This window comes from Lineus longissimus, chromosome 11 (genome assembly GCF_910592395.1).
Source record: "Lineus longissimus chromosome 11, tnLinLong1.2, whole genome shotgun sequence".
In the NCBI taxonomy this organism is placed as follows: Eukaryota; Metazoa; Nemertea; class Pilidiophora; order Heteronemertea; family Lineidae; genus Lineus; species Lineus longissimus.
Genome location: NC_088318.1, coordinates 2,756,978 through 2,777,405, shown reverse-complemented (window position 1 = coordinate 2,777,405; position 20,428 = coordinate 2,756,978). Strand labels below are relative to the sequence as shown.

The 20,428-nt window shown below is 40.0% G+C and overlaps 2 protein-coding genes across 3 annotated transcripts in view; one reads left to right on the top strand and one right to left on the bottom strand.

Annotated features, from left to right (window-relative positions):
- LOC135496064 (leucine-rich repeat and coiled-coil domain-containing protein 1-like) overlaps positions 1-20,428 on the bottom strand; it is a 106,283-nt gene that overhangs the window by 76,362 nt on the left and 9,493 nt on the right. Inside the window, exon 11 of the mRNA XM_064785176.1 lies at positions 4,928-5,027. Within this exon, the coding sequence (XP_064641246.1) occupies positions 4,928-5,027 (100 nt within the window). The remainder of the gene's footprint in view (positions 1-4,927; positions 5,028-20,428) is intronic.
- The window catches only part of LOC135496065 (FMRFamide receptor-like), a 92,121-nt gene that overhangs the window by 66,944 nt on the left and 4,749 nt on the right, over positions 1-20,428 (top strand). Inside the window, exon 4 of one of the 2 annotated variants that reach the window (XM_064785178.1) lies at positions 7,879-7,952. The gene's annotated coding sequence lies outside the window, so the exon portion shown is untranslated. Of the gene's footprint in view, positions 1-7,878; positions 7,953-17,886; positions 18,352-20,428 lie in introns of those variants that run through there. The other variant, XM_064785179.1, reaches the window with a different exon arrangement.

Genomic DNA, 20,428 nt, shown 5'->3' with positions numbered 1-20,428 from the left:
AGATGGAAAATTTCTAATTATCTTTTTTGAGTTCCTAACTAAAAATTTTGAAAAGCTAATCATACTCCATCCGACATTTCAAAGAGAATAACACCAAGAGCTTGTAATGAAGCATCTTTGCCACAAAGGCTCTTACATCATGTCAATTACATTTAAAGGGGGGATAAAACAATGAAAATGGTTAGGCAACCATAACTGCCTGGGTTGGTGCAAAATGTGGAAGCTGTCAAAAAGCATCAAAAACCACTTTTTTCGAGATATTTTAGAATAGAAATTGATACCGAATTCCTCAAACCAATATCTCCAGTTTGATCAATTCCTTGAACTTCAAAAGGCAAATAAAAAGGTAGCAATTGAAGGCTTGAGGTCAGAAGTTGTGGCCTAAATGTTAGTGGTGCCCCTCCACCATCAAACACTCTATGAATTCTAAAGCATTTGTGCAGTAGTCATTGGCGATTCTGGTGCCATATTCCACCACTTGGAAACAAGTTTTCTTGACAGGTCCTTCCGCGTTTCTCGCTTCCGAGTAACGTCTTATTGTAATTGTAGATAGGACAGGAAAACAGCCAACTTTAGATAAGGTGTCAGTAAGATTGAAAGACAATTCAAAGACAGTCATTCCCATGTTTGTAAACCATTGTAAGCCAGAATCTGGAAATTGGTTGGGCTTCTTCTAAAATGCTGTTCGAAAGGGAGTGTTTATCAGTAGAATATCTTGTACTAGTACTAGAACTAATGAAGTTATACCTGTTTCTTTATAATGAAAAGCCTTATTGTTGAGAGAGGACAAGAAAATAGCCTCCTTCTAAATAATGCATCAGTGAGATTGGACGAAATGTTCCTGACAGCCATTTCCGTTTTAAAAATCAAAACAAATAACAGGAATTTGAGAAAATGATTGGTCATCATCTAAAATGGCGCAAAGGAAGGCAGTGATCGTGTGTTGCATATTTTGCACAGTAATGAGGGGCTATATTTCTGCAAAGAATACAAATCGCTAGGTGGTCATGAGATAAAGCCACCTTCTAGATTAAAAGGAAACGTTCCCAGACAGTCATTTCCGCGTCTCAATGATCATAACAAAAACCGGAATTTGGAAATTGGTCGGTAATAATGCCGTGAAGAAAGGGAGTTGTTGATAGCCATTTTGTGCAAATGTCCATTCACAAAAACGGTACTCGGCAGTGTATCTAAAAATATTTACTTCGGCAGAATGGGCTTTACATCACCATGAGCGTGCTACTTGAAGCAAAATACTGCTCATCAAATTGAATATAGGATGCACAATGGTGTAGACGTTAGAGTGCAAGTCTTCTGACCAGGAGGTTGTGGGTCCAAATCCCTTCCGAGACACTTTCTTCTTTCTACATACACGAGTTCATGGGTTATGTGATGCACTTTGTAGCTGACCTTGAACATCCCTGGGGCAGGGCCGACTTGGGAAAATGCTTTAGAAACACGATTAATGGCCAACTTTTTAACTTTAGTACATGTGATGAAAAGGCATACAACTTTCCAGACCATCATGACATTAGGTAGATGTATCAAAGAGTGCATAGCTACCCCCTTTTCTTCTTCCAGCCCAACACAAGATGTCAGCCTTACCAACCATAACACTCAAGAATGTAAAAGTGATCATTCTTCTCTCCTAATTGGCAATCTCAAGAGAAAACTCATCTCACAACCACTAACTGTGTTTTCTTCGGGTCAAACGCAATAATTGGCTTATTACAATTGTGGAAAATAGCTGAAACTGCAATCTCACATGCTCAGAGCATTCATTTAGTTTTCAGATGAAATCATTTCATCTACATTGACGACCTCCTTGAGTTAATATGAAAATCCAAGGACAAGGTCATCAAAGAATGGCAAAGCAATGTCATGCTCAGAGCATTCATTTAGTTTTCAGGTGAAATCATTTCATCTACATTGACGACCTCCTTGAGTTAATATGAAAATCCAAGGACAAGGTCATCAAAGAATGGCAAAGCAATGTCATGCTCAGAGCATTCATTTAGTTTTCAGATGAAATTATTTCATCTACATTGACGACCTCCTTGAGTTGATATGAAAATCCAAGGACAAGGTCATCAAAGAATGGCAAAGCAATGTCAAGGTCGTGGAATGGCAAACCAATGTCAAGGTCATGGAATAGAATACCAATGTCAAGGTCATGGAATGGCAACGAATGTCAAGGTCATGGAATGGTAAACCAATGGAATGGCAACCAATGTCCAGGCCATGGAATGGCAAACCAATGTCCAAGGTCACAGTTGGCAAACCCACATGTATGTCAGGGTCACAGAATGGCAAACCAATGAGCGAGGTTTCCACTCATAAGTCGTATTGAATGGTCAGTGACCTTAATACAACATTTCAATTCAACCCACGTCATGCCAGAACTAGCTTAATGAATGATGATGCATCAAGCTAGAAACGGCTCTCAAGACCTGTTCTCCTCCACTTTGCCATCCGGCATAACAACCGGTTATTAAGCGAAGGCTCTTGTTGCACCAAATGGCATTCTTAGAATCCTTTGACCTGAGTTATTAAAACATGATTTTTTCACAACGATGGTGAAGTATATGGTAATGGTGATATGAAAAGCACTATTTCATCAAGTTTCCTTGATTGGATGGCTGGACTGTTGGCATCTATTTTGTAAAATAGGATTTGAAGCGAGTTTCAGGACTTATATTTATAACCATGTTAAGATTTGGAGATTGAGCTATAGTTTTTGTCTTGAGAGCATTCATGTTTTACAATAGGTAAAACCTTCTAACTTGGCAAATCTGATGCTTCATCACGTACGGAAGGGGAAAATTCAAAGTGACAATTTATAAGAATAACTCTTTGAAATTTTTAGAATTATAACCACATGACGGTACATCATGCTAACTCTGCCACCTAGAGTTAACTTCGCCCCCCCCCCCCCCGTCTCGTTAAATATCTGCAAGGAGACAGATAAGGCTAACTATCATCAAAATGGAATAACTTTTGTGATGAAATTCTTCGTAATCATAATAAACTCTGTAAAAATCTAAACGATAAATCAAATAGAGCACACAAATAATTGCAAAGAAATTAATGGCACTCGTAACCAATGAGTTATTTGTGGTGACCATGAATCAAAAATGTAGATTACACTTCCCACTTCCAACCCGGCACCGCCAGATTATGACCCTAATAAAGAAAGTATGACAGGATAGCTTTTATAGCAGTTTGCCTCACATCTAACCAATGATTTTTTCTCCATTATGCTAAAGGACGGGAATGCGGAAAAAAAGCTAGCTTACAGCGTTCTGCAATGCTTTTTGATGACGAGAATTAATGAACGAGGACAAAGGAGTGGAAATGTGTCATTAAAACACAGCGGTTGGCGATGTTTTCTACAAAACAGTGCAGGTGCAACAAAGCACGATTTGAAAAAGATATCCGATTCATGAAGGTCCTTCGTACAGGGGTGTGGCTCTCTCCTGTTGCTGAGATGAACACTTGTTGCCAACTTTAGGGGCAGCGGTAGCGCAGTGGAAGAGAGTCGGCCTCATGATCAGGAGGTCGTGGGTTCGACTCCCGGCCGAGTCACTCCTTGGTTCCCCGACTGGTCAAGTTCAAGTGAGCACCTTCTGGTTGCTCCTTGAAACCCCTGATTGATTTCTGTAATATGATAATAATATGATATCCCACAGCGCTTTAACAGTTACGTTACTGAGGAGCGCTATATAAATGCATCACATTATCATTTTTATTATTAACTCCTGCAGACATTCTTGTAAAAGTCCAAGAATCCTCGAAATCGCGGTCCACAAATGGCCAAAGTCTCCGGAGATTAAGTTTGTATACTTCTAATGGATTTCCTAAGTTGAGAGCGTCATGCCGTGAATATGGACGTCCTTGGTTCAGGTTGAAAGACAGATAATTATCATGGACAGTCTCAGCTGGTTCCATTCACATGACCACTTAGAATTCAAGAGGGATAATCTTGAATTCAGTTTTCAAAGCTCACGAAGCGCTACTTCAAGGATTTACAGTCTGTCGATTTCAATTCCGTAGCTGACCAATCAGTTTTTCCTTTCTCAGTAATCGAATCGCGTAAGGTTTTCAATTTTTCAGTTAGGTTGTGATGTTGCAACATGTAATGGTCTCAACTCTAGATATGTCCTATATGTCGGGATTTGCCACATGGACATGTTAGAGAAGAAAACTTGGATGTTCTGTCCCCCTGTTTTGTTAAAGACCACTTGAATACGGATTCGATAAACTGTGAAATTTTTGTAAAGGTAAAAGTTGGTGAATTTTCTAACTTTCAATTGACGGAAGACTAAATATCGCGCTTGCTGATAAAAATGCAAAGGTAATTGCACCCCAGGTTGAAAGTTTCATGTTTTTAAGCTGACGTTCGAAAAAGAACTGCTGGCAAATATTTTACCGCTTAGAGTCTCCTGTCGTGCCTGCATCTGACAGCTGACCATGCACTTATCATTATTCCGATGGTGTCTCAACCATCAGCGCCATAAAAATACACCAATATGGCTTTTGCATAATGACGGCATCAGAATCTATTCATTAAAGAGAAAATCCCACCAGACACCTCCACAATACTAAATCATCACTTTCTTCTTCATTCGTGGACAAACTTCGCACGCTGGAAACCAGTCTATGACTTATGCAACCAGCACACAAGCGAGATCTTTATGGCTGTGGCATGTGATAATTATCACTGGGATGAATGACAACATTATTGCTCTTCTGCAGGTAAAAACCATCATTCCTGTATAACAGTGATACAATTTTTGTTGCAGGCACTTGTAACAAAAACTTCAAACTTTTATCGCATGCAATTCATCCAGGTCGTTGTGACAAGTATCTCTGGCAAGTACACCACTATCAAGTAGGCTAGTCCTATCACAACAGAAGTTTTGCCTACCTTTTGTTTGGAGACCTCGGATGTGGTCGGCCATCTTTTTTGCTGCCTCCTCGGCCTTCCATCGGCGCTCTCGTTCCGTTTCCAATTCTTGCATCAGTTGCTGCGAATAGAGAATTATAAAGACGACCTTGAAAGCCAGCGACAACGGCAGAAAGATGGGCCCCTTAAACCTGTTTCTGTTCTCAAAATCAACTTTGACAGCAACAATACTCAAGATGATACCAATAACTGGGGTAAAATGACTGAGTACCAAGCTTGACAGTAACAAAACTCATTCCTACAACTGGGGTAAAAGTTTGACAGTAACAATAAAACTCATACTTCAAAGTTATACCGATAACCGGGGAAAAATGACTGAGAGCACAAGATTTTTGACCAACAGGAATGAGAGTTGTTCATGACTTTCCAGGGAATTCTATTGAATTTCTGCTGAAAAAGTCAAAAGGTACTCAGATATATTAGCTGTTGTGAGCTGCTGGTCATAACAGACTTGGTAATGAAGTTATGGTTTTTGCAAGCACTCTCAACTGATTTCTCAATTGGCACTTTCAGGCAATGTAAAGTTTTTGTCGAGTCAATGGATAAGCCCAGAAATCATCACTTTTTGGTGAAGAAACTGCTTGAAATTGTTTGACCCTCGCCTAAATCACAGCAGAACTGGATTAAATTCATTGATTCTGTCATAAGAATGTTTGTCTTCTCTGAGAAGAATAAGAATGACCCAGTCAGTGGTTTTCTACGGTGACAAATGGTTCCTAATACCAGGTCACAAATCATTCAAATGGCGCCATTAGTACCTGGGGAAATCCACGAAGGCATTAATGATTCCTCTCGGGCCACTCAGATAGGGCTTTAAATCACGTCGACAGAATGGTGAGATCACAAGCGAAACCCATTAACTTATTATTATTATTGGCAGATTGATTGGGGTAACTTGGTCAGTATTAAAGTTCAGGATCTGCATCTCAAAACAATTGTTAACTCCTCCGTCCGCCGATCATCCATCCTTTCTCTGCTGACATCACATGACATATTATTGCCAAGCCGTCGGGAGGTTGTGGGTATTATCGTCATATCTTTATCGAGAATCAACGAATTAGATGAATAGTGATAATATGCACGACATGGCAATGATATATTCTGTCTGGCCCTTTTAGTAGGTGACACAATAAAAACAAACATTTTACACCATCATAGACTGAGGATCTTCTTGCATACCTCCGCTAGTGGGAGTCTTGGCTTCAGTGTAGCCATGCGTACAAGAGGGGAGGGCTACTGAAACACATTGGGAAATCGGGCTAAGCAGGTACTAAACAAACCGCCCAAAGCTTTTATAAACCATTTCAATTTGAACACACCAGCTTAATAGTTTGGGCTTTTACTCCTAAACCAGTCGCACATCTCACCAGAGAGCACCTAATTACTTCATCTACTAATCAGATATTTAAATGAGAAAGCATTAGCTCCAATTTCTGTGCGAATGAATGTTTTAGATAATGGACAAATTGCAATTACCTCCCTTCTCCCGTTTCATGAATTATTCCGCACTCTAGATAAACAGTAAGTAAAGAATTTTTTGCCGAAACAGATAAGAATCTTAAAAAGTTGATTGGCAACAGGTTCTCTCGGTTGTAAAGTTTCTCTTAGAAGCGGCAACATGAGTAGGAAGGCATCTCTATTGATCTATGTGACAGAAAGCTACCTGTTCTAATCAGAATGTTTTCACTAAAGTAATAGTCAGGAAACCATCCATAAGAATTCCAGCAAACGTTATCACCGGGTTATTAGTGAGCTTGCTATGGCTAAGATGTTCGAGCTCACAGTGAGGAGGTCATGGGTTCCACTGACACAATCACTGCTGTTTTGTCTCCATGTCCTTGAGCAGAACATTTAACCCTTCATTGCTTCATCCTATGAATAAGGTGTAAAACACTTAACTAGGTCCTTAGCCTGTGCCACGGCAAACAGATGAGATAGTTCAAAGTTCGTATTTTCAGTTAAAACAATAATTACTGTATTTTAGAAACCATCTGAAATCTCCAATTAAGACGGTTTGGCACTACCGTAGGTCGTGGAATCATATTTGTGACCCGCCACGACAAAATGAGTCGCATGTCGCACAGAAGATGAGCCTAAAATGACACCAGGACATAATAGAAGAAATTGATATGCTCCGATTTTACAAAAGGCAGACAATGGTGAAATGAACAACCAGTCTGTCTCAACCTGTCAAGCTCAGAGCACCATGCGACCTGTTTTGTCATGGCGGGTCACATTTTTTCTCACCATTGAATAATTTTTACTTTTCCCTGGCTTGAAGTGCGATGGTTATTTTACGAAATCACTTGGTTGATTTGATGTACCACTGCCGAACTGCCAACTTCACACAGCCATTTTTGTTCCGTGACGTCATCATAGAATAAAGCCATACAATAGTAAAAATTATCACACGGTCACGTGGTACTGAATACTGCGCTCCGATTGGTTCACATACTAATGAGGTATGAAAAAGAGAAATGTCTGATGCTATATTACGCAACAAGTGTGGCACTTTTCAGATAGACTTGAACATGCGTGCATGAGGCCATTTGTGGCGCAGCCGTTTCGAAACTGAAGCGTTTTCTGAAGAGCGAACTATGAAAAACAGTTTCAAACCGACTTCAGTGTGAACGCAGCATTCCACTTAAATTTTCTAACCGACTTTTCCCCACGAAGTACATTTCTAACTGCTAACACCTGCTTTGATACAAAATTTACAGAGGAGAAAGCCAAAAACCAACCAAACCTTCTTGCTCGAGTTCCACAACAAAGAACACATTTTGAACCCAATATTCAACACCACATCTGGAGTCAGTTCATTGAAGTTCCTCGGCAAGGCACTCAAACAAAATACCATAGGAACCATGTAAGACTGGTCTCTTGTAACCCTGCCTTCTCTTCCTCCATTTCAGGTCATAATTTGGAGTACTCATATTTCTAATGGATTAACCAAATACGATTCTAGGATTACACAACATTTTAATTCGTAAGTACAGTAAAACCACCCATAGCAGACACCTCTCTATAAAGGACACCCACTCTATTAAGGACACTGAATTTGGTCCCGGACTGGTTGTTTCCATAAGATCTGACATCTGTAACCAGGACATCCTCTACTCCGGACAGCATTTGTCAGTCTCAGGAGTGTCCTTTAAAGAGAGGTTCCACTGTCCAGTCAAAATGCTTTTTAACAACATGATGAAGTTTTTGTTTAAGGTTTTATACTTGTGTTGGGGAGGTCGAGAAATAGTCATGGATACGAGTATCAAAAACGTCTTGAAGTGAACATTCCCAATGTGGCATTACCAATCACCAAGACCAGTGTTTGAAAATACTGCTCACTCCTTCAACATTAAGGCACTTTTCTTATTTGCGATGGGCACATCTTTCCGACACACTATCGGATAACGAAGCCACTGTTCCACAGAAGCCACTTGAATATCACGGGCTACTTATTCCCTCGCTAAATGTCCCAAGGCAATCACAACATCAACAGGATTGTTGAAAGCTACTTGACACTTTGTGTCGTGTTTAATTTCATCTGGCAGATTGTCTGCCCCCTGAAGTTTGATCCCCCCCCGCCCCGGATTCGGGTTGGCAACTGTCGTACTTTTGTGAGCATCTACTGTAAACCCAGGAATCTTAGCTTGAATTTTATTTTTGAAACTTTGACGAGAAATTCAGAATTGAAAATCGTATATATCTCTGTGTAACCCCCTTGTTTTTCAACTCTTGTCCTCCTGGACGTTTCTTTTCATAGCAGGCTACAGCTATCACTGAGCATTAAAGCCAATAAGGCAACACAATTTGTGCAGATCCCATCATTTTTTGGCTGATAACAATATACATGTATTTCATATCCAAACCTCAACTGGAAACATGGATTTTTGGAAAACATTTTATGAGATCTGCAAAAAACTTCGTTGAACCCAAGACCTTCAGAAAAAGAAGACTAATGATTTTTTCATTCTATTAGATAAATTGAATTCCCTCAAGTAACAAGTCTGATTTGTAAGAACTGAAGCAGAAAAAATCCAACTTTCTTCATCAGGTATAAAGAAGACTGGGGGTAATTTGGTATATATTGAGCCCCAGGGCTGTGTGGTGATGAATGACTAGCTGGGCTCCCCCTCCTGATTTTTAAGAATTCTGATTTTTTTCTTCTATGACACATGCACCTAAGTATAGGCAACTTGCGCTGTATCAGTTTTCAAAGAAACACCGACATGTATGAAAGTATATGACCAATTCTAAGACCTAGCGAAAACCGATCAAAAATCCCTTTTTATCTTGATGATATCTCAACATGTGGACAAACGCATTTTTTTTAGATTTTAGGATGTTCGGAAGGATATCATCGACACATTTCTGTGTGTGATGTCATCATTATACCCAAGACAACAAGTGACACTCCTATAACAAAGGTCCAACGAAATTCAATATATATCAAAACTATCCAAGATAATTTTAAGACTTTACTTATGCAAAAGACTGTACCTTGTGATTCAGTGTGACTGACCAGGTGATTTAAACCACTTTCTTTCCCAAGGACATATAACCAATAGAATCTAAATCATTGAGTTTTAATGGAATAATGGGATGCAAATGGTTCCTGGGCAATGAATTGGCAATGGTTTATTCCAGATTAATTTAAACCAATCTGATTACTACTTCAATCAAGAGTGAATCACTTACCTGTGATGATAATTCGTTTTCATTTTGATCTGAGAAGGATGAATTTGAAAATCTGAACTCCATACGTGAAATGAAGAGTTACGGGTATAGGCCAGGTAAAAATTAAAACATTTTTCTGGTCCAACGCTTCTTTTAAACTTTTATTGATGGTACAAATAGATGTCGGAGCTGCAACTTTTCAGCCTGGCCTAGTGAACTACCGGTACCAGATAAATGCCTAATATAGTTTGAAAACTCATTTAAGATATATGTGGCTTGTCTCTTTTGCTGCCAAATCCGCACAAAAAACTGAATTGAAGTCTGAATTGGGTCAAAATGCGGTTACAGACCCAAACCAAAGAAATTTGTGGAAAAACCCGGCAGTATCCATTGCTATGATAGAGCACATCAATGGTTTCCACAGAAAAGCTATCAAACTGCCATTCTATTATCGTATGTTATTACCCGAGCAGATGTCTTTTACACTAATTGAGCTTCCCCGGGAAAAACCTGATCAGGCCCACCGGGGTGACCTCCAGGCTCGGACCACATGCACAGAAATTTATGTATACATGATCATGTCCGCAAGCCAATATCGCTGAGGTTTTGTCCCGATGCTGTGCGCAGCTCTGATGAAATCCTGTCTGCTGGGCCATTCACAGACATCAGGCCGTTTTTGGAACCTCTCACCCCCAATTTCATCTGCAAAAATATTCCATTTCCATGTTCAACATGTTCAGACTCCATTTTCCCTGAACTGATTAGGATGGACATGACGGATATTGAGCCTTCCTGATTTACAAATTGCCATGGCGACATGGACCCTTCCTGTGTTTCACGCCAAATGCAGCAGACCATACGGATACGAAAAATGATAGGAAAATGATCGTCGATCACTCAATCTTAGTTTTAATGGAAATGACATCGGATGAACACCACAGATTTGTGAGACGAGACTTTGACAGCCCTGTGGTGTTCTTCTTTTTACTGATGGACAAAACATCATCTCTTATGTTTTTCTAGTTTCTACTATCAGAAAAATGATTGCTGATGATTTCAGAGCCAGATCCAACATGGAAGTCAAAGCTCTTCAGGCAGTGCGCAGGCACGGATCCAAGGGGGGGGGCGCACCAGAGGCTGCCCCCCTAATTCATGAAAATCTTTGAATTTGACCATGAAACTGTTGGACACAACAGAAATTTTAATGAGAAATGCAGTGCACGCCCCCTATTTTTCTACCTCCTAGATCCCCTGGTGTGTCGATTCTAATAATATGGTCAAAAGTCAGGCAGCAATATGACGTCAACTTGTCTTTATTCATTCTTGATATGAATGAGGCAACATCACACAGAAAGAAAATCAAACAGAAGGCCGAAACCCTTTTGACATGAGAGCAAAACCTTTTATTCTTTGTTGAGCCCAGTCCGCTGAAGAGTTATGGCCAAATTGCGTGCCTGTTCTTGGTCATAAAGACACAAATTCTCATAGACACAGTGACAAATTGTCCATTTTACGTCCAGCTCCAAGACCAATTGGCGTGATGTGGCCCAATATAGTTATAGTGCTCGAATCTCGATGGTACCCTAATCCTCCTTGTGAATCAGTTACGCACGACATCAGTCGTGTCCAAAAGCAAAACAACGAATAATACAGAACGTTTTCTTTTGAAATCTTCTGTGGCTTGTCCTTGATCCTCCTGGTGAGATCAAACTTAATTCAAATAATCATCGCAACAAATGCTATCGTTTTTCTTTAACTGGCATTTGATTACAGTCTCCCGGCAAAATGGCGCTTGGATTTTGGTGATTTTAGACATAGGTAATGGATAGGTATGAGGCACGCTGACTGGCCTTGGCGTGATGGCCTTGTGGTGTCCTCCTTGGGGTTCAACAAGTCCACAGAAACCTGATTATATCAATAACAACTCCAGCTAATCAACTGGCAGAGCTGAAGGACGAATACCGGATTGTTGGGTGACCAAGTTATGACAATTATCAAACATCAACGATCTTATCTGAATGAAACCCTTCATATTTTGGCCAAGGATAAAGCACCCCACAAATGGAGATTTTCATCATCGAAACCTCCGTTGATGATTGCATGTCGCGTTGGTTGTTACAGGAGTGTGCAATAGAATCGTTTATCACGCAACCTAGACCCAATGTTGACATGTTTGAACTTCAGAAAGACAAACAATATTCTTGTCGTTCATCACTGCGATCACAAAGACATGTCTCCGCGATAGAAATCTCTCATTTGCAGGGCGCTTAGGGCATGAGCCAAGGATTCATAACATGAGCGCCATGTCCCAAGGACATGATCATCACTCAATCGTCACCTCCGTCTAACTACAGAAATCTTTGCTGGTTGTGTTGCTAGCTAATGAGAACATCCAGGGGTCGAAAAATCAACTAGTCCCTAGCCCTGGACTAGTGACTTTGATAGCCGGTCTAGCCTACCATCAGGCAAACTATAAGGATTTACTGAAAGAGCTAGTCCAGACTTTGAGATTAACAGCTTGGGACTAGTCAAACGATTTTTTGACCCCTGACATCTATTGAGGAACTTAATTCCACAACGCAAACTTCCTATATTGGTTTGGTGCCACTGATCAGAAGACAAGATAAATGATGTGGCATGATCTCAAGACGATCTGTTGTAGTCCATCATGCAGTGTCGTGCCATGTATTGGTCATTTATGTTTGCATTTGCCTCCCGAATCATGAAAATTGAATAGTTACAAACAATACAGGGTCTACAGTATCGTGATGAGTTTTGATCTTTCAGGGGCATATACAGTAGAACCTCTCTATAAGGTCTGTCCTCAATAGGGAGGTGTCCTGATTAGAGAGGTCAAATTGAATGGAAACAGCCACTTTGGTACCAAAACTAGTGTCCTTAGTAGAGAGGTTGTCCATACTAGAGAGGTGTGTGCTAAGGGAGGTCAACTGTACTTGGTTGCAATAATAAACAAGAGTTAACTGCAGCCAGTACGAATTTAAGGGACTGGACTCTCTATTCCTAGTAGATTGATGGTTTTATTCGAGCTCAATCGAATATGAACAGATTTGTGTCGGCCAACAGTATTTAACTTTGGCAATAGAGGATAAATAGTTTGATCCTGGGGCAGTCCGGGCAGTCCCAAGTTAATGACATATTGAACCATTTATCACAATTCATTATTTCGCCCCGGGTCCTTTAATGCATGTCAATGAAATATTAGACACTAAAAGATTGTGATTTATAACTATAACATGTACAAATAGCTTTCCATTCGTCGCATGGCCAAAACAATATCAATCTGAAAGCGACAATGTGTTTATTGTCGCTTTCAAATTGGTCCCTTAGCTCGGTTTGATAGTGTCCTTAGGGTCTATTATCACAAGCAAAGTTGTGTTTTAGTGTTTTTGCAAACAAAACGTGTTTTGGTGTTTGTGCAAACAAAAAGTTTTTTGGTGTTTAATGCAAACAAACATCTAACGAAATAATGTAACCTGCCAAAAAACAACTTTTCATGTAGATTTTTTTGTTGTAAAGAATAATATATTGCTGTGTGCTTGGTTTGCGTGTCAAGAGAACAAAACCTGACTAATGTGTTTTTTGGTTGATCGTCAGCTCGATCCCCGGGAGTCCAACAGGTCTGATGTCATAAGGAAAGTTGTGTTTAACGCAAAAAACAACAAATGAAATAATGCTACCCGCCTGAAACGGGTGATTTTTTCGTTGTGAGGTGCAATGTATCGCCATGCCCTTGGTCGAAGTGCCAATTAAGAACTAAAAACTGACAAATGTGTTTGTGATGAAGATCCACCAAATCAGTTTATCAGCTTGGTTTAAAGGCGATTTCGCACGACCAATGTTTTTCCGACTTTTTATAACCCATGGAAATGCGGCCATATATGGCCTGCAAAAGGGTTCCATTCAGAAATTTGTGTATGACTTGATGTCATGCATCAGTTGATTTGATACCGACTGAGGGTAAGGGCATTGTATTGCTTGTACCAAGTTCACTTTGATATACTCAAACGGGTCTGTTATCACAAGCAAGGTTATGTTAAATTAAATAATGCCGCCTGCCAAAACCCGCTTTATTATGCTGGTCAGTGCGCCAAGAGACCGAATCAACTAATTCCCTTTTAGACAGCTGCCAATATTTCTGTGTCCTGAAGGTCTCATACATCAGAGAAGAGATAGTTATGAGGATGGCTTTAAAACACACCAAATCATTTGGCCTCTGGCTCATTTGGCCTCTGGATATTCTTTCAGATGGACTTCCTTAGAATGTCTAAGCTCTAAGTGCTTGAGTGGCCCAGACACGGTATAATCTCCAATTCTGTGGAGGCATCCAAACTGTCTTGATAATAATGTTAAACTCCAATCAGTGACAGAATTGGAAGGGGCAAAATCTTTTTTCTACATGTGCCACAATGAAAAAAACCTGTGCCATGATAAAAGAGCCCTATACTTAGAAATACAAGGTGCGCCCAGACTTTACCCTCCCTCTTCCATTGTAATTGGTTCCATCACTACATACTAGAATCTCGTTTCTCATAATGCCCATCCCGAGCTAATGATGCCAGTGATATGATAGTGCTATCATAAAGTGTCGTGTGATAGATTAGGACCATCGACTGTGTTCTCAGCAATGGCCGATCAGGAATCAGCCAATTACAATGCTTGTTATTGTGTAGCATGACGGTAATAACGCAATGCTACTTTTCTGTGGCCATTATTTTGTCACGCAAGCAGAAAGAGCCTGGCAATTTTGATCTAAAGCATCAGTAATTGCTTCCATTAAAATGGAGGAAATTTGATTTCTGCAAATAATGAAAGTGATGCATTTTTTCAAGAGGAATCAAAGATCTAAAGACAAACAGATGGCCAGTTCCCATCATCAGCCTTTCTCTTTTTCATACCGTAGATCGCAAAACTTCCGTGCGAAAATACTTGGCTCACGAGAGAAAAGGGGTTCACAGTAATGATGATCTTGAACTGTCAAAGCATCATCCTAGAATTATGACACATGTGGTTTTCGCCAATTGATATATCATTACTACCTCATCGCTGATATGGGCAGTGATTTGCTAATTTGGGATAAAAGGTCCAATATCGTCTGCGTCATGTCCATGCAATCTGGAGATATGTAGCCGGCGACTTAATTTCTCATATGTCACGGAAGGTAATGTTGGAAATTTCCGGAGAAGCTCAATTCGTTCTGGGTTGATCAGAAAACAGAGATGATTTCTGGTGAGCACAGGAACTGATCAGGTCAAGATAGTTCACCCAGCTTGGTTTCCAATAGTCCTGACCAATCACATTCAAGGATGTTCAACCAGCTTGGTTTCCAATAGTCCTGACCAATCACATTCAAGGATGTTCAACCAGCTTGGTTTCCAATAGTCCAGACCAATCACGTTCAAGGGCATTCAACCAGCTTGGTTTCCAATAGTCCAGACCAATCACGTTCAAGGACATTCAACCAGCTTGGTTTCCAATAGTCCTGGCCAATCACATTCAAGGACATTCAACCAGCTTGGTTTCCAATAGTCCTGACCAATCACGTTCAAGGACATTCAACCAGCTTGGTTTCCAATAGTCCTGGCCAATCACATTCAAGGACATTCAACCAGCTTGCATGGTTTCCAATAGTCCTGGCCAATCACATTCAAGGAAGATCAACCAGCTTGGTTTCTGATTCAGCCTCGCATTCAGAACCATGAAAAAGACAGGGCATCTTTGAGAAAGAGGGGGCAGGCCTTCCTGTCTGATTTGATGATCATTTACCTAAATTCATGCTCAATATCAAAGATGTTTTTCAAAGAAGGGGAGGAGGCATCGAACTCTCTGCACCTTGACCCTGCATCTATCACTGGAGTTGGACGAATATGGCCGTTAATTGGTCTGAAGGAGCAATTATAGTCCATTTCTCCGGATGGAAACTTCCTCTCAGTAATGTCTTCCCTATCGCAATAACTCTCGCACAGTGCCGACTTTAGGAAGAGATATTTCAATCTCCTTACCAGAGATGCTTCCTAAAATATATGCCCACAACCCAAAATTTAACCCAAGGGCTGCAAATATACATCATCCTGTCATATATCTGCTAGAATAGCGACCTGAAATACACGAGAGGGCAAAAAAGGGATCACGTTATCATGATGTGGATCTTGTGAGTCAAAATTCCGGCAAGATGATACCATCTTCAGACAGGCTATTAGCAGAATTGCCAATATTGATGTATGACCGTCATGCTAATCTTACTTGTGGGCGGCAATAGTCAGCAAGCGATAAAATGAGAATGGTCAAATGGCGATGATATTTTGTATATCGAGTCATGTGGTCATAAGACATCAACATCCCAAGTTTCGACTTTGCAGACTTAATGGTGAGAAAATGTGCCACTGTTGTTGACAGAGGGATGAGAAATTGATCTCATCCATCTAAACTTAACAGATTCAAAGGGCCAGTCAAAAATGTCTTTCATATGATGTGATATCACAGCTAAAATAATACTGGCTCTACCTTAGTCTACCCTGATTTCTTATGACAACTACAGTGGAACCTCCCTTAGCAGACACCTCGCTACTATGGACAACCTCTCTTCAGGACCCTAGTCTTGGTCCCAAGTTGTTTGCTTCCATTCAATTCGACCTCTCTAATCAGGACACCTCTCTATTAAGGACAGCATTGTCAGTCCCAAGGGTGTCCTCAATAGAGAGGTTCTACTGTAGAAAGAGCTTCCAGTTAGTACGAAATCAAGTGAACATGGCCCTCAAAGTAGATTACAAATTGCTGACCGATGGGGCAGCTTGATTGACAAGCTAATCAAATAGAATTGTTCATACCGTTGCTATTCTTATCGGAACGACATGCTACATTTCATGGCCAAATCTCTGGTAAACATGCTACTCAGGAGACTAACTCAGATGAGGTTTCCATCACGATAGTACTTATTATTTGTGAGTATATTGAGCGAGGACTTGTGTTTCACTAAATTTGGTCGATGAAGGACTTATTTTGCCACTATAGCAGATTGCAGCAAAACATCTACAGTAGAACCTCCCTTAGCGGACACCTCTCTATTAAGGACACCCTCTCTATTATGGACACTAGTTTTGGTCCAGAAAAACAGACATCACAAAAAAAACGTTTTTATTCCTGACTGTGTATTGAACTATAATGCGTAACTCAAAAGCACCTTGCACTCTTGAGAACTATCAACAGTATTTTCAGAATTGATTCAACTTGTTCCTCCTCAAGAAGTAGGAGAACACGGACATATCCATCCACCATGATATCAATTTTAAAAACATACCGCTCTTCCATCTTTTGCAGTCGAATACTAAAACGGAAGTGAGCCTAGTTATAGTACCACTTTTTCAAGCAGGAAATGCCCAAACATTTCCTATCCAACATGGAGGTAATGATGCAATGACAGTATCCGGCCACAGGATGTTCATTAAACTTGCATCTGAATATTAAAGACTGCCACTGTTTGTTTGAAATTTGTAATTGAATTAGAAAACTTCCACACTCGTTGAGACTTAATAAAGCTGCGGCTCTTAGCTATGTTTTTGGCATATTCATTTGAGGGTCTTCTCCCAGGTTCATAATGTTGGATTGAGAAAAATCAAAATCCGCAGGGGCTCGACATATGCAAAGGACCTGCTTCATATGATACCAAAAAAAAGTAATCTAGATTGTTTCAGATACTCCTATGGACGCCAAAATACAGCGCTACTCAAGGAGTGACATCATGTACACTTGATGTGACGCTTTTTATCAGAATAGCCCCAGGTATAAAATACACTCTCATCAAATACTCTCAGCACTTGCTTCAAGATTAAAGAAAAAAAGTGGATAAACTGCGAAAAAAACCTTGATTGACTTGCTAACTTAGGCCTCGGGCAATTGTGACACTTTTTGCATTCTGTCGCATCACGAAAAAAAATTTATTGGAAAAACGGAAGGAAAATATGTAATAGGCCAAAATAAAAACCTTGAAAAAAACCTTTAGAAATTTTAGCCAATCGCAAAATATACTGAAGCGAAGGTTTGTGGTTTGCGGTATGACCTTTATGGAGCTTTACGATGAGACATCATCGATGGCATAACATGCTGCCCTATCAAACCAGAGCAAATCTCATGATTGCCGATTAGGACGACAGCTCCATTACGCTCTGTCAGGCGGGAGTGTCAATAATTGGTTCAGCAGCAAATGGGTGTTGGGGAGGGTTTTTATTTCATTACATGTAAAACTGGTCTCTGGTGAAGAGGGGCGGGCCGGGTTGCTCCTGAAGTAGTTGAAATTGTATGTTGGATTTTGACAATTACTTCTGGAACATTATATCAAGTGTGATATTATACTGAATAGGAGACGGATATTGTACCAAGTATAAGTACTGGAAATTCTGTGGGGAACAACTTAATTTTTGCTTGTTACCGGGAAAATAATCTCGTTGATTGGATCAATGATGCAAAGAATTAGAACTGGATTCACAGAAACGTGTCAAATGTGTTTTTTCAAAAATACTCAGGAGGCAAACATTTCAGGAGAGGACTAAAGTGATACATTATTGACTGTCTGACTGAAAGTGGGAAATGTCTCAATGGAAATTCTCTGCTTAAAATCAAATATAACAAACAAAATTCACTGATTAGGGATTACATTTAGGGTAAACAAGATGGGGATAATCATGTCTAGCCGAGTGGTAAGTTCTTGTTGTAAATTTTGAGAGTATTTAACTTTTATATAAAAAGTTGCATGGTGTGTTTCAAAGGGTCTGTATTTCACAGATTTTGCGACCAACAAAATTCAAAAAAATAAAAAACAGCAACAAATTTTGAAATTACTGGTCCAATGTTCTCAAACCGTTGAATTAAAACTTCACTTAAGATGCAAAACTGCGAAATATAAAAGCCACGAATATTTCTTGATTTACAGTTTTCGATATTCAAGTCCCGAGTTTGGGACAAAACTGAGAGCTCCATACAAGCCAACCCTTTCTCCATCATCACAAAACTGCAAAACAAATGCCTAAATTAATCAGAATAATGACATTTAAGAAAGTTTCAGATTTTACTTTAATTATGGTAATCAGCTTCTCAGTTGGACAAAAGTTAAATCCTCGAATTCATTTGGCACCTGCCGACTATCAAACTTACATCGAGAGTAGACGATGTCTCATAGACGAACACTCCATCACCTGGGGGAGGAGAATCTGATACCCCTGTGACATGACACCCTGACAATGATGACCGATAGAAGATCAGGGATCCTCAAGACTTGTAAAGTGATCGTCAACAGATTGTTGTCAATTTCAATCCTCTCATGTCTGCTTGAAGACTTGGGCCATTCACAAAGTGTAGTCAACCACTGATTACCTTGAAAGTTTCTACTTTGACTTTGTATAATCTGACGAAAAATGGCGCCAGGCAAACTACCATATCGACAGAACACGATGGACCCTCAAAATATGTAAAGTGATCATCAGGAGATTGCTGTCAACTTCAATCCTTTCATGTCTGATTGCAGATTTGGACCAATCACTGATTGAATACGACCACTCATTACCTTGAAAGTTTCGGATTTGACCTTGTGTTGACTAATGAAAGTTGGCGCCAGACAATCTATCGAACTCATTTTTAAATGGGAAGATGCCCAATATCACTCGATCATCTCAGAGAAGAGAAATTTACATCCCTTGCGACAAAACACCCAGATAATGACGACAGCTAAAAGGATAGATTTTCAAGAAATGAAAAGTGAGCACTCAAGATTGGCCTGAACTCCAATCCTTTCATGTCTGCTGGAAGACTTGGGCCATTCACTGGGTGAATTCAATTTCAGAATTACTTTTAAAGTTTCAGAATTGACTATGCATTATCTAATGAAAGTTGGCGCCAGACATTATTTTCCAACTGACAGCGGGATAGGAAGATGTCTAGCATACTAAAACTTGGTCACCAGATAGATGAAACATTGACAATGGTGACTGACAGAATGACAACGTCGACTTCTCTCAAGACATGCATAGTGATCAACAAGAGATTGTTGCTGATTCCAGTCCTCTCTGTGTTGGACTGTGTTCGCAATATTTGGTATTCTTATTCAACCTTTCTCCAGGCTTGCTGGGTCCAGATTATCGATAGCTTTTAGCTCCCCGTTTCTCAAACGAGTAGAATTTCTTTTTTGTCTGGTCACAAAAGGTCCTTTTCATAAACCATCCTTCTTGAAGGCACTGGCATGGGCCAATGAATTCATTTCTGAACTTTGCTAAGTTTTTTCCACCACTCCCTTTACCAAGTGAATCACTGCCGCCGAAGGGCTTGTTTTCTTAACCACCACAAAATCCTGCTGAATTTGCAAATGTCACAACTAGATGCAGTCCAGTCATAACAAAGGCAGATGGAATTGCTTCAACAAATCATAGATCTCCGTCAACAACATCTGTTTATTCATAGTAATGAAACTCAAGGATGTTGCGTCCCTTGGGAGGGATAAATAGCAGAATTTCTGACCCACTTTGGTGAAGGAGGCTGTGGGGTAAAATTCTTGAAAATGAGTTATTGGTTTACTTGCATATTATGAACTACTAGTGATTAATCTTTGGTATGACAATCTCCCTTGATGATTGACTACCCTTTACCATTCTCTCAAATTCGAAGGAGAAAACCTTGTTTACAGACAATTTTTTTAATGAGGAAAAGCATTTGAAGGAGCAACTTATTTGCTGAAGGCTTCCAATAATCTCTTTCCCTGGCAAGTTCATTAGACTAGAGGGCCCA